At 38.0% G+C, this 25513-nt stretch overlaps 2 protein-coding genes across 2 annotated transcripts; both read left to right on the top strand.

Moving 5' to 3' along the window:
* Positions 1-1507: 1507 nt before the first annotated feature.
* LOC117291939 (gastric triacylglycerol lipase-like) lies at positions 1508-13651 on the top strand. The gene is made up of 8 exons (XM_033773958.1): positions 1508-1973; positions 7336-7685; positions 8424-8574; positions 9282-9374; positions 9760-9912; positions 11434-11505; positions 11959-12030; positions 12769-13651. The coding sequence occupies exons 1-8, from the start codon at positions 1845-1847 to the stop codon at positions 13138-13140; spliced, it is 1392 nt and encodes a 463-aa protein (XP_033629849.1). The 5' UTR covers positions 1508-1844; the 3' UTR covers positions 13141-13651.
* A 6453-nt stretch (positions 13652-20104) lies between these two features.
* On the top strand, positions 20105-21170 carry LOC117291314. The gene has a single exon (XM_033772952.1). It carries the CDS (start codon positions 20105-20107, stop codon positions 20990-20992), a length of 888 nt encoding a protein of 295 aa, XP_033628843.1. The 3' UTR covers positions 20993-21170.
* The last annotated feature ends 4343 nt before the right edge of the window (positions 21171-25513 follow it).

Genomic DNA, 25513 nt, shown 5'->3' with positions numbered 1-25513 from the left:
ATTATCAATTACATGTACGTTATTCAGGATTATCTGAAGAAAAACAGTGGGGAAAAGGTATATTTTCCCCATATGCGTGGTACAGACGGACCCATGTTTTGTTTAATGAGCAAATGGAATCAAAGGTATAATGTTTACTTATGCCGACAACTATATGTTGCCTGTAATCCGGCGGATTGTGACTATATAAACCTAAGATATACAATTTGTCATAATATTAAACAACTTCTTGCTCGATCTACTAGACGAAAAAAAAACACGTTTCACTTACAAGCCTCCTGCTGCCGTTATAGGCAGCCCATTTTTCAAGTCAGAACCTCGTGCGCAGTTCGCTGGTCAATACTACAAAATGCTATGGTCAAATACTTGCAACTTCACTTTACCGTCAAGTTCATATTCGACTTCTGCCCTTATAGGGACTTACTCACTTGAATCTTCATTTTTGAAAAGAAAATGCTTCACACCGATGCAGTTTGTCGAAAGAGGGGCGCGTAAGGACGTGTTTTTCAATTTCCCATGGCAGTACCATTTTGTATATATATGCCTATGAGGAAATCAACTGGTCAGCCGAAAAAAACTGATTTATAATTGCAATTTTCACCCGAAAACTTCCCTCTCATAGAAAACTTTCCGTCTAAAAATTGCATAGACATGCCCAAATTTGGTGCTCATTTCTATTAGCCAAATAACAACATAAACAATCGTCATAAATTTAAAGCATGCACGATATAAAAACAAAAATCATAAAAGTTGTAAAACCATGATTTTCAAAGTGCCAAGCTGATGACATTTTGCAGATTGGTTGTCATGTACGTAAATTAACCGGAGGAAAGGGAGGGGGACGCTCAGCTGTGCCAATCAAATATTTAATTCAGGAGCAACCTTCCATTTTCTGTGTAAAATGTTTTACACAAACACAAAGATACCAAGAGAATCAATTTGTTTTAAAAACAAACAAAGTATTCAGCATCGTTAGGGGTAAAGTGATTACATTTCAAAGCCAACAAAAGGATTGGTAAAATAACAAAATAACAACTAACGAAAGTGTGCCAGTTCTTCAGATAAGTATGAAAAAGCGTCACAAGAATTTAGCAATATCACTTCGATCGATCACTTCGATCAATTTGATTGTCCATCATTAATATAAATATTACTTTGTGCAAATCCGACTTGTAAAAATAAAGCAAGACACGTTTAAAAAAGAAAAAATCAACTCATTATCAAAAGCCTATATCGTCAGTATTAACATCGAGCAATAAGTTATGTCATGACTTTGCAGTGACTTCGGCATAATAAGATGTGGAGACAAAACGGCTTCGAAATTTGAAGTACACGCCCAGTCCATACCTCCATTCTCCGTACACGGTGAGGCATTCATGCATAACAACTTATATGCAAATTACAGCCGGCCACGTGTTTCTGATGCTTGTAAACAAACCACGCACTGAGTGCAGTGATTCGCGGACACATCGTTCGATCGATCGCGCACATGGCCACGGCCCACGTAAAATTTACTTGATGCAAAGACACACACGACACACACACACGCAAATTTCTGCAGAATTTCTCCCTCTGAAGAAATACTATTTGAAGTTGGCGCTTTAGACTCTGTGTTGTCACACACACCCGCGCTGCTGCAGCATCATAGCAGACGATCATCCCCATCGCAGAGGTGTAAATAGGGATTGTAATCTACACCCAGTCCAGTCACTCTCCTGTCGGCCTCCACAGCTGAGCATCCACTCTCGTCAGTTGCCAAGCGTTTTCGTAGGTGGGCGAAGCCAGTAGAGAGTATCTTGATCTAAAAACCACTCTCCGCGACGTACGTTCTGTATCCTCTGAAAATGTTTCAACAATTCTTCACAGTTTTCTTGTTGATGGGGCTTGCTTGCCAGGGTGATGCATTGTTTGATTGGTTGTGGAGTTGGAATGGCCCTGCTGATGTTACTGATCCTGAAGTCAACATGAACGCGGTAAGATCATTTATTTCCTTCCACCACCATGGTTTAACTTTTACCAATACCTGAAAGTGAAACTTCTTTATTGCACAACTGTCCATCGCCAACCGTCTTCATGCTGTTCGAGGCATCGTACCCCGGTCCCCGTCAGTCTGGTGTGTCGAGCTTTGATTTGAGTTTGATGAACTTAATTTAAATTTAATACAAATAAGGAGTTTGGATTAGTCGTAACATTCGATCGTCTCAAGGGTCGGGATCGGGAGGATCATAAAAAGAATACGATTCCCTAAATTATTCATGCTCTATCTATAAAAATAATTTAACAAACTAAACGAGGAAATGTCTGTTTCAATTTATTTAGCTTCAACAAGTTCACCCAACAAACTAACTGAACAGAACTGAACTGAACAGAACTGTTCATTGTAATTTACTGTGTACCAAGATTGCAACGTTTAGTTCCAGAGGACTGAGTTTTATACTTTATTTTTTTTTAACACAAACAGTATGCAACAAAAGACAAAAAGTACAAAAAGTTCGATCGATTGAAATTGTATCTTTTTACGTTTTTGATTGGTCCTTATTGTGTAAAACCCTTTTTAGTGAAATGTAACGTTTTGGTTTTTTGGGTTTTTTTTTTTTTTTTGGGCGGGGGGGGGGGGGTTGAAATAAGAAAAAATTATATCATGAAACATGTAAGAAAATTAAACATGTAAGAAGATGCCCCACCATTGTCAGATTTACACGACTGCCACCATGCTGCAGCCGGCGGGCGAGGGAACGTGAATAACTCATTTGGGAATGTTGATGTCATTATGTTTTGCAAAGCTAATAACGTTTCCAGATGTTGAAGAGTTAGTTTGACAAAAAAAAAATTGACAAAATATTAAAATGTATTTTATTTTTATGTTAATTACTTAAATTAGTATGTGTTTGTATTAGTATGTCAATGGAGTTATTAACTAACATAATTATGTTTCCGGTCTACACTGCTTGCAGACGCAGTAGGGCAGGGAGACTTTAAATGTATAACATTAATAATAACAAACGGGATGCTTATACACAAATTACATAAAAGTAGTGTACATGTATATATAAAACCAATGACCTACTTTACAAAAAACAATACTCAAACTAAACTACGATCAAGGTAAAGAAGAGAAACACAAATCATGTGACCCAGATCTGAAGGAAGTTCAACCGAAAAAGTTGAGAATGACAAAAAGTATATTTCAAGTGTACATCTTTAAAAAATAACTTTACAAGTATGTATTACTTGTATACGATGTTTTGTTACATCATTTTGTTCCCTGCTTACTACTCACAACAGCTTTCTCAATTGACAGGCTAACAGGACCTTTTTGAGAGTAAAATCCTTATTTTTCTCCAGCTTGAGTGAAAACTGAAAGTTTGGATCACTTTCCAGCTTCAGCAAAGCAAACAACATTTCTTCAGTTCAGGTCAACAGGTCCTGAACCAGAAGAAGGCTTGAACCAGTGTTTATAGATCTCCATCAATTTAGTTTGGAGTTATGGTGCAGGCTTTCATGAACAACTTTTTTATCAGATCGAAGTATCTGAGTTTCTCTGAATTTGTCAGTCAATCAACCTGTAGGACATTGTCATAAACAGTTTTGTCAAGGATGCCATTTTGATTATGCTTATTCTGATAAAAGCACAGATTTGAAAACAAAAGTTTACTCCAAGCCATAGAGAAAGCATTTTGTTCAGGACAATGGAATAAATAAAAGTTATAAAAAAGCAGCACATGGTTTAAATTTGTCATTTTGAAGCCTTCATTTTGGGTAAGAGAACAACTGACAAAGGACAGGAGTGTTTTCCCAATGACATAGTTTCAACATTTGAACTATGGTTTAAATAATGCAAAGTGGGTCCAAGTTCCATAATGAGACCCATCCGACGGGAAAGTTACTGAGATGACCATGGACTATGATGACCTAAGCCAAAAAACCTTCCATATTCCCATGATGTGTCCACCTGGTGACAGTTTGAGATGGTTTGAGTTGAGTTGCCTGGTGACATTTTTCAGCTCCAACAGATGGTCCACAACTTGCTACAGGGTGAACCTTGGAATCCCATTAACTTTTCTAAACATCCCAACTTTATTAAGATCTTCTCCAGATAAAGGCACATGTGCCCTTCTTGATAACAACCCAGTTAATTCAGTCAGATCATGGAGAATTCTACCTCCATGGTCAGATCAAGTAAAAAACACAATACTATTGGAAATAAATTGGCTACAATTTACTAGTTTCGATCATTGACAGAGCCACCTCCAGAGGTAGAGCTCACTGCATAGAAAATTATTTGCTGTTGTTTTCTAAATTCGTTCATACCGTTTTCTCAAAATTTGAAAGTTTGAATGTCTTACAGTAAAACTCACAGCACAGACATGCCACCAAAAAATCCTCCAAAGACTGGTTATAACTGCTTTCCATGGAAACTCTGCCCAGCAGTACAAGCTGGTACTTCTAGGGTCTTTGAGTTGACACAGTGAACTAAATTAGGTTATGTACCATGTGAAAAAATACCCAAGGCAGGGGGTCAAGTAACTTCTTGGTAAGAATAACAAACTTTGCAGTCAGGCATTTAAGGGGGCCCCATGTGTGTCCTAGAGATACTAGAAGAACTGCAGTGCTGAAGAATTGTTGAAGGGGGGGGGGGGTGTTAGATTTGTACAAACTCTAACAACTTTAAAGTAAGTAAGTTTTCTGGAAATTGTGTGGGCAAATCTTGTTTGTAAAACTCTACAATAATGCTCATATTGAACAAAAGCTGTCACAGTACGTACCATATTTACCTACTCTTACCAAGCCAATTGTTCAAAATAATTACCTCTGAGTGTCCGTCCAGAATACCCTACTCACCCCACATTAGTTTTTGCAACTTTTATACCCAAGAATCATCATCATCTATCTAGTGGGTGCCATTCAAAACCAACTAGTTTAGAACGAAGCTTTCCACAGTTTATGAAGATTCCATCAGTTGAATCAAAATTCTACCCTCCTGTTTCCATCCACTGACCCAGTGACCCTCAAGCAGTCATCTACACACCTGTTTCAGCTATTTGGATGGCAGGTTTTGTACCCCTATCTGACAGCCTAAAGGGTCACGTAGCCAGGCTAGGCATGGGCTGGTCCACATTCCAAGATAATTCGGAATAATGGCATCCTGATGAGTCTTCAAACAATAAAAAACCTACAAAATGTTGTGTTTATAATGATGTATTGATCTTCTTAAAGCCATTATACACTGTCGGTAAACAGTATTGTCCAAGTACCACACTTCGTGTATCACAACTTATATATAAAAAAACAAACCTGTGAAAATTTAGGCTCAATCGGTCATTGGAGTCGGGAGAAAATAACGGGAAAACCCACTCTTGTTTCCGCGGGTTTCGCTGTGTCATGACGTGTGTTTAAAATAAATCCGTAATTCTCGATATCAACAATTGATAATTGTTTTTATGTTTTCTCAAAAAGTAAAGCATTTCATGGAATAATATTTCAAGAGAAGTCTTTCACCATTACCTTCTGTAAACCCTGTAAATTATTGTAAATCTGTGAACTTTTTTTTTTTTTTCTGTACCGAAAGGGTCCAATGGCTTTAAAGGCAAATTTCAAAAGACCAGTATTCTCACCTGGTGTATCCCAACATATGCATACAATAACAAATCTATGAAAATTTGAACTCAATTGGTTATCAAAGTTGCAAAAGAATTTAAATGAAAGAAAAAACACTGTGTAGCACAATATATCGTCCAGATGTAGAATGCACATAAACCTTTTTTTAAGAACAGATTTTGTTAAAGACTAAAGAGGTAGTCAATTCACTCACTCATCGCCAGGACAAGTTAAACAAAATAATGGGCAACAGGCCAAGAATTCCACCATATGTAAACCATGTCACACATGTGGCATCACAAGCTCATATTAAAGAACAACAGAACCAACAGAGCCTGGACTTCCTGCAGACATAATTTGTACACATCTCAATGGGAAAAATAATTGAATGTGATATTATTGCATGGGATTGAATCATCTGATTTTTATAAACTTTTGTTTTGAAGGGGGCACATCTCAAAAACATGCTCAGCTGTTACTTTTACAACTTTGTGTTGACATTATGACACAAACTGTAAACTTTCCCATGGAGTGTCAGAAAGACCCTAAAGTGTATCAAGGTCAATCTTTTTGCAAACAAAGTTTAGGCCTGGGTTTATACCCCACCCCAAGTTGAGGACCCTTAACTGCATTAGCCCACTAATCAGAAAAACGTGCAGTGTGAAATCCCATTTCCCACAGTTGGGAATTCAGTTCAATTTGTATTTCATTTGCAGAATTTAAACCTTGTTATTTTAGGTAAAGTAGCTGCTCTGGAAGGACTGTTTCTATAAGATTACAGTTGTGTCACTCGGTGTCACTCAAGTCAAGCATGTGACTTGTGACTTGTATGTGAGAGAGCATAGAGAAAGGAAAGCTGTAGAAAAAGGCTTCTTGGTGGTTGTTTGTTGGGGTGTTTATTTACTTGTTTGTTTGTTAGTCTTTTTGTTTGTTTATCTTTTTGTTTGTTTGTTTGTTTGTTTGTTTGTTTGTTTGTGTTTGTTTGTTTGTTTGTTTGTTTTTGTTTGGTTGTTTGTTTGTTTGTTTGTTTGTTTGTTTGTTTGTTTGTTTGTTTTTGTATTGTTTGTAGCACCCTTATGCCATGCCAGATGGAACTTTTAGGTATTTTAAAACCAGGTTAACATATTTGATGTTACTTTTTGGAAGTTGTATTCATAATGAACAAATTGCTTTTATTTTGTTTTTGTATTTTCCCAGCACTGCTGTATTTTCAGAAAATCTAAAGTCACCTTACCTTTTACCATAACTAAATTGTAAACAAAGAAAAGTTATTCACTTTTTGAAATGAATTGCCTCAAAGAATTGCCAAGAGAATATAAATCTTTTATTTTCCAAAACCATATTTACCAACTATGCACAGGCTACTGACCCATAACACACTTCTTTATTCTACCTCTTGTCTTGCTCGGGAATAGCAAAAATTGTTTTGAAGGGGTACCAAGGCTTAATTAAGCTTAGGGACAACACAGGCTATGGACTAAATACAGTATTGCCTTATAATAACAGGTGGTGTGAGAAAAGAATTGAATAGTCACATTTGCATTTATTGGTTGTATGGCTTCTGACTGGCATCCCTGGCCGGACAAAGATTGACAAAACAGAGAGACTGTCAACATAGGGCTAGAAATCTCAGTTGGTAGAGTGCCAGCACATTAATCTGTAGGTTGTTGGTTCAAATCCTGCTCTAGTAAATTTGTCTTCACTCCACCCCAAAATCATATTATATTTGACTTACAGACTGAGTTGATCACCAGTAAAGGGTATCCGTGTGAAGAACACGCCGTCACCACAGACGACGGATTCATCCTCGGTCTTCAGCGAATCCCCCACGGACGTGATGAAACCCCCATCCCGCCGTCCAACCAGACAAACGGCACACAACCCGCCAGGAAGCGACCTGTCGTCTTCCTCCAGCACGGACTGCTCTGCTCGTCGACAAACTGGCTGACGAATCTCGCCAATCAGAGCTTTGCTTTCATTCTTGCTGATGCTGGGTTCGATGTATGGTTGGGGAATGTCAGAGGCAATATCTACTCCTTGAAGCATACTCATCTCAGTCCAGAATCTGAAGAATTTTGGGATTTCAGGTTTGTTAAAACACCCATAAAAATCATCATCTTGTTTCCCCCTCTTTTATTTTTTAAACATTTATGTATGTATATTTTCAAATGCTTTTTTATTTACTCTTTGCTGTAAGTGATGGTTTGTCTGCTGTTGATTTTGGACAAAAAAATAGATAAATAAATAAATTTTGTGCTTAAAAAAGTTTGTGTGAGAATAATCGTTTGATGCAAAGGTAACGTTCTTCTTAAGAAAATGAGAAAGTTAAAACTATTATTAGTAGTTGCCCAATACCTCTTTTTGCGATGATCACTTTTCACTGTGGCTCAGGTTCCTTGTATAAAATACATCACTTGAAAAAAAGTCTTGTGCAAAATTTAACATTTTTTGTATATTGGGTTTAAGTACATTGCTTTTTAAACTGCAAATGAGCCAGAGTTACACACTTTAACTTATTCCTGAATTCTGTTCTTCAGGGACTTTTTTCTGAATTTAAACTTTTTGAAGTCAACCATGTGAACAAAATCAGCAAGTTTGCTTTTTAAATGTCTAGAAATCTGCTCTTTCATTTAACTCTCTATCTCTAGTGCATAGTGCAAAGGACACTGTTTTTAGTAATAGTGTTGTGCAAACTAAACCATTGGGTTTTCTAAAAAGTGGAATCGCCACCATTTCAACATACCTCCTCAAAGTTAAATCCTAGTTTCAGTCACCAATGACTTTTTTTAGTTATTACTGGTTCTTTTCTTTTTCTTCATTAACAGCTGGGATGAGATGGCAGCATTTGACTTACCAGCCATGGTTGATCACGCTCTGGCAGTGAGTGGCCAGGAGCAGCTCTACTATGTCGGACACTCTCAAGGATCTGCAATGGCATTCGCTGAACTCTCAACGAACAAAGAATTGTCAGAGAAGGTATCTCTATTATATCCAGCTGAAAAAGCAAAAGTCAAGCTCTTTCTTATTATCAAGATAACTTGGGAAAACAAACTGCACTGCATGTAAAAATGCCAAATGAAAGAACAAGAGACTTTATCCTCCCATCCGTTCCAAAAATCTGTGAAAATTCAAATTTCATTGTTTTCTTTTGTGAGATTGCCTGAAACTGGTTTCCGGTCAGGTAACATTACCTTATGGAACATGGCCCAAGCAAGCATAGAATCTACTCTCTAAATGCAAAGGAGTGGAACGGCACTCTTTGAAGAGCCATGAGGTACAACTCTTTTCCGAGTGGTCTTCCACTCTTTTAGATTGAAGTTTGCATCTTTTTTGAGTGATTTTTCACTCTGTCCCGGAGTGGAGCCAAATGAGGGACAACTCGAAATTTAAAGAGTGGTGTTTTTCACTCTTTTACATTTAGAGAGTAGTGTATGGCTTATTTTGATTGTGGCACTGAAAAGTGCTGCTGATGTTTGAGTCTTTAGATGGTATTTTATCAACGATATTTCAGATGAAAACATTTCTCAAGAGGATTCATTCTTCTATTAAACTTATAATCACTGTGCTTTCAGACAAGAAAGTAAGAAAGTGAAACTTAATAAGTTGTTCTGTTTGTTGATAAACATCCATCATTTACATTGTCTTGAATTGAAACTAAATTGTCATTACTCATTCTATTTCAGATCAAGATGTTCTTTGCCCTCGGACCTGTCACCACTGTTGGTCACATGACAAGCCCATTGAGATATCTATCTCCCTATACTTCAGAAATCAAGGTTGGTTTATCATTCTTTTTAAAATGACCTAGTGCTACTCAATTTATTCATTTTATTGAGAATTTAATTTTGTTTTTTTCCTACTATAATTTGGAAAAGGTAATTAGAGCCTTCGGTTCATATTCAGTACATAGTAGGATCTTTTAATCTGAAAAAATCTGAAATTTTCCACTTTTTAACTTGTTTGACAAGAGGTAAGTGTTTTTTTTTTAATTTGATGTTTCTGGCCTTTATACGATAAAACATGTACGCTAATTTGTTTCTTTAAATGTTAGAAATTTGTTCAGTGAAATTTCACGGGGGTAGAAAGGGCAGGGTAAGTGCACAAACAATTACATTTAAGGCTTGCTCGAATATTTATGTATTTTTGTTTCTAATCTGACAGTTTGTGTTGAATCTTCTTGGAGTGAAAGACTTCATGCCGTCCAGCAAAGTAACAGAATGGCTAGCCGCTGACATCTGCTCTACCTCTGCCGATGCTTGGTGTGAAAACATCCTATTTGTATTGTGTGGATTTGATAAGTCAAATCTCAACGAGGTAAGTAGGTGTGGCAGGAGATTCTGCCCCCCCCCCCATTTTCGTCTCTTATTGATTTAGCAGAGTAGCGCATATTAATGTTGCACAGGCCCATACTCCCAACCAGGGAGCTGAGATGGTTTAAGGAATGAATTAAGGCCCAGTGACCAGGGGTAATAATGTTGGAAGCACTTTGAGACGCCCTCCGGGTGTGAAAAGCGCTATATAAACACTGTTTATTTATTATTATTATGATTATATGGTGAACTATGTACAAACTTCTTCTGATAGTGCCCTCTTTTGAATCAACCTCCTGCACTTTAGCCCATGTTAACCTCCCACTTGGTGAGATAGGATCACCGGGGGACAGATTTGCTTTGGACACATAATGTGATTTCTCAGAATGTTTTTCTATAAAATGTTTTTTTTGTAAACTCTTTGAGCCTACAAACCTTCTTTGAAAGAAGTATTGCAGTTGCCAAAAAAGAGAGAAAGAAATAGTCTACGGTGTGATTCACAGGGTCTGTACACTGGGCCTAATGTAAACCTCTGTTACATCATAATTGTAACAGCTGGAAGGTTCTGGTCTGGAACCCAGGCCTGGAAGCCATTTTCATAAATGTGTGATTACTTCATGGCTTTTCCTTGAAGGAATTTTATCATAGTGTTAATGTCAAAGGAAACTTGATGAACAATATGGTGCTGTGCTGGTCAGAATAGTAAACCCTCAAGGCTGAGCTGTGATTGTACAAGAGTTAACTAACCTAAAAATAGATTTATAGTGTTTTTTTCTCATGGTCTAAAAATGTTTAAAAAACAGGGTTTTATGGTTTATAGAACAAAACAAAACTCTGTTTCAAAGGCAAAGGGCATTTCTATTGTAAAATCATAAGTCATAAGCCATAAGGGACAACTTTGAAGAGGCACAAAGGCCAAGACCAGGGGCAACGGCGGCCATGCCTCCAGGTGATTACAGGCATGATCATCAATCGCAATATGTACTAGACCCGTGACAAACTGTTCAGATTTGCTACACATACCAACTATTACAGCTTTTATGCAACAGTATGTCTAATAAGCAATTTCTACAATAAATCCACAGATGAAAATGCTTTGAACCAAGAAGTCTTTGACTTTTTGCAAAAATACACTTTTATTTTGACTCATCTGGGTCCATTTTCATAGAACTTAGCAACACAAAACAAGCCAAGTTTACCAGAATAAGGTTACCAGCTAATCTATTTTATACCACGTTTAAGAATTGTGACTGGTATCCAGCAAATTTCTGTGAAGCAGAAACCTGTTAAGCATTGGGCACTTTTGATTGATTGATTGATTGAATTTATTCGGATAAAAATACAGCAAGAACATACTCAAAAACAAACATGAACTTAACAACAGGAGAAAAGACAAAAAAACAAGATAGAAATACTGCAGAAAATTATCCAAGGATAGCCCAAAAAAGCCAATAACTTAGACTTATTTCCATTGGGGTCCTTACTTTCACTGTGTAATCATTCCAATGTGTATACCTTACTACAGACCAGACTACCAGTGTATTTGTCACACTCCCCAGCCGGCACCTCCACACAAGATATGATTCATTTTGCTCAGGTAAGTCACAATTTAAAGAGTGGTATAACAACTGTTTTACAATTACAAGATGGATAAAAGTTCAATATAAATTCCAGCTAGAAGAAAAGAGGAAATCTCAAAATAAACTTGTGACACTAGATAGGCCTACTCATCTTTTCACAACAAAACTGTTTTGAAATTTCACTTATCCTGAATTTATCAAAACATTTCTTGATCTTGTATAAATGTGCACAAAATTGTCTAAAATCTTCACCCCTTTTTTCCCATGGTGTTTTTATAGAAATCTAGAGCAAAGTACATTGTGTAATTTCCTTTACTACACCTCTTTGCTCCCACATACAGTACCTCAATAGCCTCATAATGTGCCAAAATCTTCCGCAAAGTACTTGTAATGACGAAAAACTTTCTTGTTTTTACTTGATAGTTAACGCAACAATTTACTCTATTTCCATTTTTCTTTCCATTGTAAAGATGGTATCTTCAGGAGAATTCCAGAAATATGACCGCGGATCTAAAGAAGAGAATATGGCACGATACAACCAGGTTAGAATAATTTTATTTCATTCAGTCTGGTTGTGAAGCCAAGAACATTAATCCACTATACTATCCAAGAACCCCATTGGAAAAGACAAGGAAGGAAGTTTCAGTTTTAGGGGGAAAAAAACGCAGAAAATTATTCCAAGGAAAATCCATGCAGTCAGGTAGGCACTGAAAACCCAATCTACGTAGTGCCCCCAGCGTGATTTGAACCGGTTCCCAAGAGGTGGAAGGTGAAAAAGATACCACTTCGTCAACCAGTTACACATTTAGTTTCTTAATTTTACAGTTTAAAAAACACCATCCTAAGAAAGACCCGAGCGGTCTAATTTACCAGACCCAAGCTCTGGTTTTGCTGACAGCAGATTGTGTGTTCGAATCCCAGTCATGACACTTGTGCCCTTGAGCAAGGCACTTAATCATAATTGCTTCGTAAACAGTTGAAAAAGAAGTTCATTCTGCTCTACCACCTAGCCTCCTAGTACATGATACCCTCGCCTACATCCTTACAAACTGTTGAAGGGGAGTTACCCTGTGTTCAGCCCCAGGAGTAGGTGGCAATGTGCCCAAGGTGACAGTTGACCCGGGCCGAAAGCCCATATCAGTAACGTGTAGCCCTCGCCTTGAAGTGGCCGTCTTGCCTTGTGAGTTGGGCGATAGCTTATTAAAACAATTCAGTTTCTCAGAATATCAATGCCAAGGAGTTTGTACATAACCATAGATGTTCTCTTTCTGTATACCCAGACTACCCCACCCTTGTACTACCCTGAACACATCACAACCCCAGTCTCTCTGTACTGGGGCGGAAAAGATTGGCTGGCAGACCCAGAGGACGTCAAGATGCTGATCCCAAAGCTGCAAAACCTCCAAGAGAACAACTACATCCCTCAGTATGATCATCTGGATTTCATCTGGGGAACAGACGCACCTTATTGGGTCTATGAACCTATCATTGAGACCATCTTCAAGGAGGAAGCAAAGACGGAAGTCAAGGAAAAGAAGGAAGTCAAAGAAAAGACGAAGAGCTCTGACGCCAAAGTGAGGAACAACCATACTGTACCTCGCAACAACACGGCTGTCGACACCGAGAAACTTAAGAATGAATTCAACCTTTAAATTCTTCTGTTTGTTACTTTTTTTAAATCATTTCTACGTTACTCTTTTTTTATCACAAGAACTGTAAGTAGTGTAGGTAGTGTTTTATAAATGAATACATGTTGGTGAAAATTTAACGAAGAGGAAAAGGGTTTGGCCAGAGAAGTTTATGGTCAGAGGTCAACACTTCAAGTTTCTGGTGTATTACCTACACGTTCAACTTGAAGTTGTTTTGGCATTGGTAAGTTTCACAACATCACCTCTATTTTTTCATATGATAGTGTCGAAAAAGATGCTAAATTTCCATATCAAACCCTCCTAACTCTCTTGTAATATATTTGCTGTTTGAGTTTACCAACCATTCCAACCTTTGAATTGTACGGGTTTTGTAAAGCAGCCAACTGTACATAAATGTGTATTGTAAAGATGCAAGTCAGCTGAGGATAATGTTCCCAACTTAAAGCCAGTGGACACTATTGGTAAATGTCAAGGACCAGTCTTCTCACTTGCTGTATCTCAACATATGCATAAAATAACAAACCTGTGAAAATTTGAGCTTGATTGGTCGTCGGAGTTGCGAGATAACTATGAAAGAAAAAAAACACTCTTGTCACACGAAGTTGTGTACTTTCAGATCCTTGATTTCGAGACCTCAAATACTAAACTTGAGGTCTCGACATCAAATTCGTGGAAAATTACTTCTTTCTCGAAAACTACTCCACTTCAGAGAGAGCCGTTTCTCACAATGTTTTATACCATCAACCTCTACCCATTACTTGTTACCAAGTAAGGTTTTATGCTAATAATTATTTTGAGTAATTACAAATAGTGTCCACTGCCTTTAAGGGGTTATACTTAAAGGTGGAAATGCAATCATTTTAGCATACTCCTTAATAATCATTGTGTCACAGTTTTATTCTTTTTTGTCAGGTAGGACTTAGGCCTACAATGATAAACATTTTGTTTGGAGTGCCCCACCCCCCTTGCTTCCATAAACTTGAGTGTAAAGCCTCTTTTGACAAACAACACTATGCAAGACCACTTCAAGAAAGAAAATAAACTTCTGATATTATTATAATCTATCATACTTATTTTGTATAATGTAGCCTATTAGTCAATACATTTCAAAACATTGTAGTTTGAATTTTGTTTAATATTTGATGGGTTATTTCTTAATAAATAATTGAGATATTCAAACAAAATCAGAATGTTACGTTATCGTTATATTGTCTTCAGTGTAGTAACCATAATTCTGAAAGCATCTTTTTACAAGATGCTTAGTGTGCACTTGTTGTTGTAACCAAGTTCAAATCATGAACACTGCAAATATTCCAGTAGGCCTACACGCCCTCAAATTACTTTAAAAGCTTGTGGGCCAAAAAAAAACCACCAAAACGCCACCCTTGGTACTTCCAGAAACCATAAGGCCCTCACGGGGAGCCTTATAGTTTCTAGAAGCACCCACTACCTCCATGGTGCACTTCCAATACACCATGGAGGTAGTTGGTACACCTGCAACTTATATATCCTGTGATGTGAGGAGTTTGTTGCAGTATTCGACAGATACAGATACAGATACAGATAAAAACAAATTCCCTACATAAAATAAAAATGTAAATATTATTTTTGTCGTGACTCGTAATGGGCGGAACTCCCGCAAAGTACTTTTGCATTGATGAAAAGGCATATTGATATAAATATTCCTTGACAACGGATATAAATTACCTTTTCGTAATATTTTCTAGGGTAGTCATTTGCTTCAGGTCGTTACATTCTCATTCCGGTTCGTGATCCACCAAATGCAGAATTGTGGACATTACCAAAGTCACACGTGCGCTTTAGGTCAATAATAATAACACATCACAGCAACTACTGATAGCGCCCCCTATTGTCAAGGTACGAGAACACCCCCCAGCCTGAACATCATTCTGACGTCCCATTTTCAATCAAGCCTCGTGAATAACTATCCTTGCGGATAAAGACAGGGGCCCAGTCTACCCCTAGCCTGACCGCATTCTCCCACCCCCTTTTGGTGGTTTAATGGGAGTTTTGGGAAAAATTGCTGCCTGACTTTAAACTTCTAGGCTCGTGAACTGCTGATAAAGACAGGGGGCCCAGCCTACCCCGACCCCTCCCCCCAAGCACACAATGTTTATTGTCAATTATTGTGTAGTGCACGCAGTTCTACACCCCCTCCCCTACCCTCCCACATTCCAATTTAATTTCCAGCAGCAAAAACACATGTATGATTGCATATTCCGGTTGTCATTGACATCTCATTTGTTGACAACATTATGATTAATAGCTGCAGGTGTTCCCATACGATCAAAGTGCAGATTTATCTGTCTTCTAAAGCGTCGGAAACAACGACATGTCCCTTTTTTTTTATTTGCGCATTTTCCAGTCGCAGTTCCTAGCTTTAATTAAATGAAATGGTGAAAACGGTGCTTGAAAGCGCCAAGTGATAAAGCAACCTGGACTGTATTTGTACAGCACGCGTGTTTGACTTTTGGAGTTTCCCTTGATAAGAAAAAGGATGTAAGTTTGTTAGCCGATTTTTCACAAAATAAATTCAGATTTTAAATTTTAAAATGGATGCGTGCAAATGGGAAAAACAATTGTTAAAAAAATCGAAAGCTTATAAAATGTAACATTTTTACTCTGTTTTTGTTTTGTTTTAAGTCTCAACAATTCAGATTTAAAATAGGGGTGGGGACCGATGGGCACGGACATTAATAGGGGCGTGGCCTCCCCTCAATTACGCTACTGGATTGATGTAACAATGCCAAAATATTTTGCGTTCTATTTTGTGCGATATGCGTTGTCAGAATCGAAAATGTTTATACAAAGATGTTATTAAAGCCATTGGACACTTTCGGTAAACAGTATTGTCCAAAGGCCCACACTTCGTGTATCATAACTTATAATATATAAAATAACAAACCTGTGAAAATTTCGGCTCAATCGGTCATCGGAGTCGGGAGAAAATGACGGGAAAACCCACCCTTGTTTCCGCACGTTTCGCCGTGTCATGACGTGTGTTTAAATAAAATAAATCCGTAATTCTCGATATCGAGAATTGATAATTGTTTTAATGTTTTCTCAAAATGTAAAGCATTTCATGGAATAATATTTCAAGAGAAGTCTTTCACCATTACCTTCTGTAAACCCTGTAAGTTATTAGTAAATCTGTGAACTTTCATTTTTTGTTCTGTTCCGAAAGTGTCCCATGGCTTTAACCCTAAAACAAAATAATTATATTTACACTTCAAACAATTTATGGTTTCATTAAACAACATTATGATTTATAACAGGTATTGCACACGAACCAAAGCCCCTAACATAAGAACGCCACGACCAAAGTTCGCTCAAATTGCAGTTGTGATTCGTCGTGTACACTGCAGTAAACACGGAACAAACCACTTTGTTATAATGAATCAAGGCAATACGTGTTTGATGTATGTTGTGATGAGGAATGTTTTATCTATGTTAGTCCGTGCCGTTTATCTCTCAGTTATGGCTGTGGAATGTGGGCAGTATATCCTCATGCAGATTACAGGTAAGTAAAATATTAAATCACAATCATACACTGTAATGCTTCAAGTCGTTTATTATGTGTTTTGTGGGTGGCAATCATAGAATCTGACGCAGATGCTCTGCTTGGAACGAGGCATCAACAACCGTCACAAACTATTCCCTCGCAATGAGGACGTTGGTGGTTCAATATTCATCAGATAGGTTTGTGTCTGTTCTGTTTGTTCCAACACATTGTTCACGCCTGTCTAATTATTTGTGTTTGCTGACTGATAAACTCTAAATATCAAAGTCAGTTGCCATTTGGTGTATGTGTCCCTTCGTACTGATTGTGGCAGCATCCTTCTTGTCATTTGCTATAAAGCTTGCTAGGCAAACTGCACATTAACAATATCACATACATCTGAAAGAATAGTATACTAATTCGCTTTCATGGAATGACACTTTGCTCAACAATGTTTCTGTTTAGGTAGCTAAGCCTCGAATCTTCACTTTGCTGTGTACATTTTTTTTTACAATGGAAATACTACAGGCCTATGTCAGTTTGACGGGTTACCTTCCCTTTTCCATGTATGGTGATGTGATATTTTTATTAACAGCTTTATAATAAATTCTATTTCAAATCACGCCAAAAAAAGCCATTTAGAGTAATCTTCCATACCTACATGTAAGCCTACCGGTTCCCTGTGGTTCATAGTTTGTTTTTCTTTCAGTATTTTGATACCTACATACTACACTGTGGATATTGTTGTGATATATTATTTGTGCATAATCAAAGTGTTGACCGCGTTGCCATGATACTTTTGATATCATGGGTTCGAGTTCGAATGCACTCTTTACTATACTCAACTGTATTCAATCAAATCGCGCCTTTGACATTGTGTTGTATGGACTCGTGTGTACGGAAGCATTGGGTGCCGAGATACGAAAAAAAAAGGTAAATCCAAATCAATGCATCTATATAGTTGCAGACTCTTTTTTTGTATACCTTCGGTTTTTTTAACCGTTCGATTATTTTATAAATGGAGTGGTGCACAATAAAACTAAAAATGTGAAAATTTCATTTCAAAAGACCGCCCAAAATCTGGAGCGAGTAGTGTCTACGCAGGAAGAACAATCCCTAATAAGGAGTACACTATAATCTGAAAAGTATTACCTCTTTCTTGAAAACTATGTTACTTCAGAGGGAGCCGTTTCTCCCAACGTTTTATACTATCAACAGCTCTCCATTACTATCTATCTATCTATCTTCAAATGAGTACATCCCGTCGTAGGAGTATAGTCGTACTCGTTAGCAAAGAAGTTTGTTATGCTAACAATTATTTTGGATATAACTACCAATAGCGTCCAGTGCAATGATTTCGAATGTGTCTGTAAGATTCCTATTTCCTTTCGTGAGAATGGCATCTTGTCATTTCTGTTTACCTTTTCTTACAAAAGAAAGTATTAAGGAAATAAATAAAAATGGTGGAATTTCAACTATACTTTCTCAGTTAGCGGAAACATAAGATTAAATCTTATTTTGGGGGGTTGCCAAAGGCAAACATTATTATTTCCTGACTCAAGGAAACTTTCATGAATAAATATTTAAAATGACACCTTGGAGAGAATGTCACGCTACCTTGTCGCTTCCTTTGCTCAGTTATTATTTGTCAAATCGATTCCCTACTCATTAGGGGAAAGACATCGAACAAAGGTTAAATAAAAGTTAACATGTACAGACGACATTCGACGACTGTTTGTGGTATGTTTCTCACAAGAAAAAGTTCAACTATTGCACAGTTTAGTTTCACTTCATGAAAACATAAAGCAGCAAAACGTTATTATAGGGATGATTGTTTTTATTCAGTCAACCGCACACAAATATCACAAAGGAACACTTGAAAGTTAAAATTAAAATTGTCAGCATTGTCTTTAAACCCATACAGGTGAACATTTCGTTTCATATCCGGGTTAATGTCATAAATAGTATTTAACAATCGTTAGATATGTTTACAGACTATCCCTGCCACGCAATTTAATCCATCACGTTTGGAACAGATACTGGAGATGAAACAGTCGTCCAGTACTTACAAAAGATCGTGTTCCTCCTCCGACCGTAAAGAGTGGCAAATATTTACCTCAATTTATCCACAGAGAAAGGATAATTCAACCGTGACAAAAAGAATGTTTCAACTCGTGTTGGTTTAATTAACCTACAAGAACATCTAGTGTTTAATTAATCAATGTGGAGCCAAAGTGATGTGTGGTTTGTGTTGATACGAGCTACTGTTTGTATCAGTTGCTCACGAGTAAGGCAGTTTGGGTGACATGGATGTATTTTGCTCTCAGTGGAATGTTAAAATCGCTTGTGATCATTTTAAAGATTCGTGTATTGTTGTCATGGTATATTAATTACAACGTCTTTATGTTAAATATCAGGTAAGTGATTGCAAGTTGATGCACTTTATGAAGAAATTTAAAATAACATTATTCTCAAGCTCGGAAGGGGTGCTGCCGAAAATGGGCGACCGCTTGGACGGCAACCTCGTCACTGCATATTATTTATTTCAAATAAAGTGCATGAAGTCGTCGCATTCGTTCGACGATGTTTTCGATGCTTGACCTGATAGCAATTTTTTTTTTTACGTTGTTTTTTTTTTTTTTTTTTTGGGGGGGGGGGGGCGGAGTCCGGTTTTATTGTATCGGGTCATCCAACTTGCGCCGGATGTTCATGAGTCTGTTGACTCGAGTTTGAGCTGAGTGCAATAACTTTCAACTCAAATGTTATGTTTCGTAATGGAATCAAATCACATCAAGTCATTTGATCAAATAGAGACATAACATTTTATTTTAATATAAAGTGAGTCATTCTTAAAAGTAATTTCAAGAATCTCAAGTTGGGCAATACACTTTGTATGCAAATTTGTATGCATTATTTTATGCAAATTCTGTAAAGCCTTCGGTAGAGAGGGAGCTTGGCTAGTGCTGTGCCAGATTGCATGGCACTGCTGGTTCTCCTTGCCGGTTTGTTTCTGGCATGACGATTATAATGTATCTTATGTTATGTCTCTACATTTTACTCGTGTCGGCCATCCCGCCCTTCTTCACCAGTCTTGTCTTTCAGTTAGGTGTGTAGACCAAGTTATCGTCAGCCCGCATTTCTTTATTTTCGTTAACTGTCAGACTCGTTTTTTGCTTGTTTCGATTGTTAATCTTTTGCGTGTCGTTGTTTACAGGGAGCAAATTCACGATGGATATGCTTTTGCTTCAAGGGGAAACTCTCCACCTGCGTCGTTGATAATAATAATCTATTTCGACACACAACCACAAAATATCAGCAACACACCAGCGCAACCCCAGTCAAACGTTAAACTAGGAATATTCTACCATGGACTAAGGCTGTATCAGAGAGACCAGCACTACTCGGGTTTGCATTCGTATCTTGAGCGTTGAACCATAAAGCATCATCATGGAGCCTGACACCGCAGTCGCTGATGATACGGACCATGTAGAAGGATTGTCTGGAGGACCTTCCTCACGTGAAGGTGGCGAGAAAACACTGAGATCGAACTCAAAATCCCCTACCGACGGCCATGAGGGTCGAGCTGGTACCCCTCTCGAAGGAGTGTCATGTAACGGGACACAACTGAGATACAAGAAGGCACCAGAGCCAGCGTATTACTCCAAGTTAAAGCGAAAAGAACCGACCTCTGCAGGGTTGGAACTGACTTCAACTCGTGTTACCGTGTACCCTCAACAGGACCTGGAGTCTTGGAACAATAAGCGGGACTACACCCTTCCTAAACTGGGTGTCTTGAAAGTGAGACTCGATGACCGTTGGGCTTGCGACGAGCTCGGGGATACCGTGAATTCGTTCTTTCCCCCCGGCTCAATGTTCCCGTCCAGAGGGTGGAGTCGCGAGCCTAGTCGTACTGGGAGTGCGGACTCGTATTTTCGTCAGGGAGGTTGGGGGTCTCGCGACCAGCATGGTCTCTTTCAGAGTCGGACACAAATGGAGAAAGCTTTCAATACGTTCGGTAACTCGCGACCCTTGGCTTCATCAAGTCGGCCTCACACAAGCGCGGCTGTACTCCACAAGAAACCTTCTCCGAGTACTAAGGACTCTACATCAGCAGACCGGGCTGACAGCAAGTCACCGTTAGCCTGGTATAGTGCCCCCAATCGGCAGAAGGTGGTCCGTAAATCGCCACCGTGGAGGTCATTGATGAATAGGCGTCCACAGGGAGTCCGTTCCGATAAGACTAACTTGTGTCCGTACCATTGTAGATGTTGCTTCAATGAGGTGAATGACACCGAGGGTAGTTCTGTCTATAAACTAGACTTGGGGATTCTGTAATGCCATGATTGGTCGGGAGTCCGGGCATGGGGGATGGGGAATCAGTGGGGGCAATAAGGGCCCCGATGGCGAGCTCCGGGCCTGGGAGGCACGGGTCCCGCCCGGTGGTTGGAAGGTTCGGAGGTAGATGACCATCGCCGGTGGGATCGGTGGAGCTCAAACCCCAACGAAGTGGAAGTGCCAGAAAATGTTATATTGGTAAAAGAATCATGTACAATATTATGCCGATAATTTTATTAGCTCAAAAACGACGGATGATGACAGAGGATTTGTTTTTTCCGAATTGCATAATTATTAAAATACACTAGACACTATTGGTAACTATCATAGACCAGTCTTCTCACTTGGTGTATCTCAACATATGCATAAAATAACAAACCTGTGAAAATTTGAGGTCAATTGGTCATCGAAGTTGCGAGATAATAATAAAAGAAAAAACACCCTTGTCAAACAAAGTTGTGTGCTTTCAGATGCTTGATTTCGATACCTCAAATTCTAAACTTGAGGTCTCGAAGTCAAATACATGTAAAAATTACTTCTTTCTCGAAAAGTACTTCACTTCAGAGGGTGCCGTTTCTCACAATGTTTTATACTATCAACCTCCCCCCATTACTCACAATCAAGAAAGGTTTTATGATAATAATTATTCTGAGTAATTACCAATAATTACCACTGCCTTTAAAAGACAATGCACAAAGTTGGCTCTCCTAATAACTCAAATGCAGCCTTTTTTCACCGAAGTGTAAGTAAAAAGTTGGTGGTAGGACTAACGACTGATACGATGCCCGAATTTCTCGAAAGACGACGGTGCTCAAACAATGCACTACTTGTACTCTTTATCTTGTAATAAATAAACTTTCTAAATTGCTTTGCACTAACCTAGTAAACAAAAAACTAAAACCTCTTGCGAAAATAATTAATAATTGTGACGACCGTGCTCGCGAGGAGTCTACGAGATGTTAAAGATAGGCCCGATTCGTCGAGTGGCTTTTTTTACACACTTGGGAAAAATTGTAAATTTTCATTTTAGGTATTGCACGTCACAAAATTAAAGCCATTGGACACTTTCAGTAAACAGTATTGTCCAAAGGTCCACACTTCGTGTATCACAACTTATATATATATAAAATAACAAACCTGTGAAAATTTAAGCTCAATCGGTCATCGGAGTCGGGAGAAAATAATGGGAAAACCCACCCTTGTTTCCGCACGTTTCGCCGTGTCATGACATGTGTTTACTATAATCCGTAATTCTTGATATCGAGAATTGATAATTGTTTTAATATTTTCTCAAAAAGTAAAGCATTTCATGGAATAGTATTTCAAGAGAAGTCTTTCATGATTACCTTCTGTAAACCCTGTAAGTTGTAAATCTGTGAACTTTTTTTTTCGGTTCCGAAAGTGTGTAATGGCTTAAAGCCAAATAAGTGGTATTAAATTAAAAACCAAAAGCTTAGATCATTTAATTAACTATCGGTGTCTTGACGTGATATCATTTTTTTTTTTTTTTTTTAGAATCGGGCGATGCAATTTAAATTGCAATAAGGTACGGTACTCCACTTGCATGCCGAACAGCCAAAAGTTTATAAACGATAATCATATTTTAATTTTACGAACATGATAAATTATTCTATGATTTTTTTTTAATGTTATGTCTGGGTTCTTTGTGCATGAAATCGGTGTTTTTGTGGTTCGTGTGTAAATCATTCGGATTGGCAGCTGCAGAATGTAATATCAAACCCGCTCCAAATGAACTGCTTTGTAGTGAATCAGCATTTGAAGTACCAACTCGACACGCTGCAGTGTCGGCTGGATTGTGATTAATGTGCAGTGTGCAATACATGCAGTAATTTATTTAATTTCATTTCATTTTATTTGCCAGCAAACATGAAAAAAAAAAACACTTAAAAAATATAATTCCACATCAACGATTTACAAGAACAAGCAATACAATGGTTATATAATAAGAATACAAATATGTAAAAACACTAGCAAATTACTGAGAAATCTGGCCTGGCCGCGGGCAGATACACGAGCTGCAGGAAACAACCTCCAGTAGGGGTGCTACACAAAACACCTGAGACAAAACAAAAAAACAAGAACCCTGGGAAAGCCAATAGCGACAGAAAGTCACTTTCAAAGTGTGAATAGTACCTGTTCAAGAACAGCATTGTAGTTCAGGTCATTTCATGTCAAAGTACAACTTATGAATTGGTATACACATTGAAAACAGCCCGTGAACTCCCCCACCCAAAAAAAAAAGTAAAAACAGGGATTAAAAAGGGTCTATATAGTTAAATCGTGGTATATTAACCTAATTTTTGTCTCCCAAATTTGTGTGTTTGTGTGTGTAGGATCCCTTATTTGAAAGTTATTGCGTAGACTTGTCCACCTAAACACACATTATTTGTAAACGCCATAACTGGAGGACTTCCCTTTGTTCTCCGATTGTTTGGACTCGGTCTTTTTTTTTAGCACCGTCTCTGATTTTGTACACAAAAGCGAAGCGATGACTTTTATTTTACTGGATTCCTTTGGTTTAAGTTCTCGGTTTAAACCAAACACTGCTGCCTCAAAGTCAGTTATGTACGATTTTCTGTAGGCCATCTGTTACATTGTCATTTTTGTTATTTGCAATAACTTTTAAAGTAAAAAGTAGAATATCATCAAAGGGAAAAGATATTGCATTATAGAATTATGCACGAATAAACTTTCATCGTTTTATAATTAATTTAACTATTTTGTGTACATTGTTTTTATTGTGAAGTTTTATGTTTTGAATGGAAAAGGGTATGCAATAATTGAGGGTAAAAAAGTGTGACAATCTGTTACTATTATTAAGCTTGACGGACTGGCCGTTTGTTAATGATGAGTTTTGCTATCTAGTTAATCCGGATGAGCAAACATCATAGCATGTTCATTGATAACATGACCCCAAGCCAACAAGATGTCTTCTCCTATGTATCACTCATTAATTGTTGACCGTTTGAAACATGTGTGTCACACTATCCACCAGGGTCACACTTCGTTGATTTTTTTTCTCAGTGGTTTGCACTAGTTGTGTCATCCCCTAACAAACCTAAGTAATTTAGTCGCTGTGTCAAAAGATTGATCTGCATTCATGCTCTTTTCAAACTTATCGCTGTAAACACACTCACACAAGGTTGTGATATCCACCACCAAAACACGACGTGACACACAAACTGGACTTAAATTGGTATAGTGTACCTGGTCGCCAATGACAACACAGCCGCCATTGTTATTTTACCGATCGTGCATAACAGGCATTGTTAATTAGAATGGTAATCTAACTCAATAGTCTGATAGGTCTAGTCTGGTTAACAAGCCGGGGCACTAGACTAGCCAAAGTATTGTGAATTTAAAGCCGCCACCGCGATGTAGTCTGAAGCAGCCGAGAAGGGTTTTCGTTTATAGTTGTACTTTTCGCAACACGATTACAGCAATTACGAACACTGTGGACAATTCTCATTAAACGGCAAAATATGAGTCTGAACGTTTCTTGACTCAAATCGCAATAAATCTACACACTTTAGAAGTGATACATTATACACGAGTGGTCCGTAATGGAGAGGTAATAATACTTCAACTATTCGGGTCACGACGTGTACTTTTTTTCAGGCGTGCTTCAAGTATGATAGTTCAACTTTGACAACCAGTTTACTAGTGTGGAACTACAGGTGCAACTGTGCGACCTACATGCACTCACCCGCTACTAGACATGCATTCGTCAATGATATCCAACCAGCTACTGAGGACACTGTATATATAGTTGTTCACCGGATATTGGAGTTGTCTAGGTAAGGTATAGTTTGTTAGCTAACTAAAATTACAGTTACAAAAAGCAACGGATAACTTTCCGTATGGCGCCACCACTTTTTCACTCATTTTTACAAAAAGGGATAATTTATATCAATCAGGTAAATTAGATACTATATTATTTTACTTCGAATGAAAAAGTGGTGGCGCCATACGGAAACTTTTCCAAAGCAACATTTTACGAACGGTAATCAAAGACCAGTATCTGAACTTTGTGCCGGGGACTGCCCAAACAAAAACATAGCCCACCGTAAAATAATATACACACGTGAAAGTTCAAATCTGCCGATCGTTAGTAGTGGATTAGGTTTGTCAGCCCCTACCTGACTTCGTGGGTTTTTATTTTCCCTAGAATTTTTTTTTTTTTTTTTTTTTTTGGAGGGGGGTCTCCCCCCACTTCTAAAACCGAATCGTTCTTCATTGTCTTCACCTTGTGTAGATGCTGGAAAGGCTGACAAGAATAATCATATATGTAAACAAATCAGCATGGTAGCCACGAAATAACGGTGATAAACTCACATTAGGCCATTTTCAATGTTCATTTTCATTTAGAGATCAGCTTGTTTTCTTTCTAAAAAACTAAATAGCCTTTTAAGCGATTTCAACTGAAGTTTTCCCACCATAACTATATAAATTTACTGTGTATAGTTTCTATGTTCAAATCTGTGCACAATTTACAATTTT

Source organism: Asterias rubens, chromosome 6 (genome assembly GCF_902459465.1).
Source record: "Asterias rubens chromosome 6, eAstRub1.3, whole genome shotgun sequence".
Classification (NCBI taxonomy): Eukaryota; Metazoa; Echinodermata; class Asteroidea; order Forcipulatida; family Asteriidae; genus Asterias; species Asterias rubens.
The sequence above is the reverse complement of the archived record's forward strand: the minus strand, read 5'-3'. Positions and strand labels throughout refer to the sequence as shown.

Bases quoted from the DNA above. Each gene is read 5' to 3' on its own strand.
- LOC117291939 (XM_033773958.1), top strand. From the start codon at position 1,845: ATGTTTCAACAATTCTTCACAGTTTTCTTGTTGATGGGGCTTGCTTGC. The intron at 8,575-9,281 runs GTATCTCTATTA...ATTCTATTTCAG, and splicing joins ACAAAGAATTGTCAGAGAAG to ATCAAGATGTTCTTTGCCCT. The intron at 11,506-11,958 runs GTAAGTCACAAT...TCCATTGTAAAG, and splicing joins ATATGATTCATTTTGCTCAG to ATGGTATCTTCAGGAGAATT.
- LOC117291314 (XM_033772952.1), top strand. From the start codon at position 20,105: ATGGAGCCTGACACCGCAGTCGCTGATGATACGGACCATGTAGAAGGA.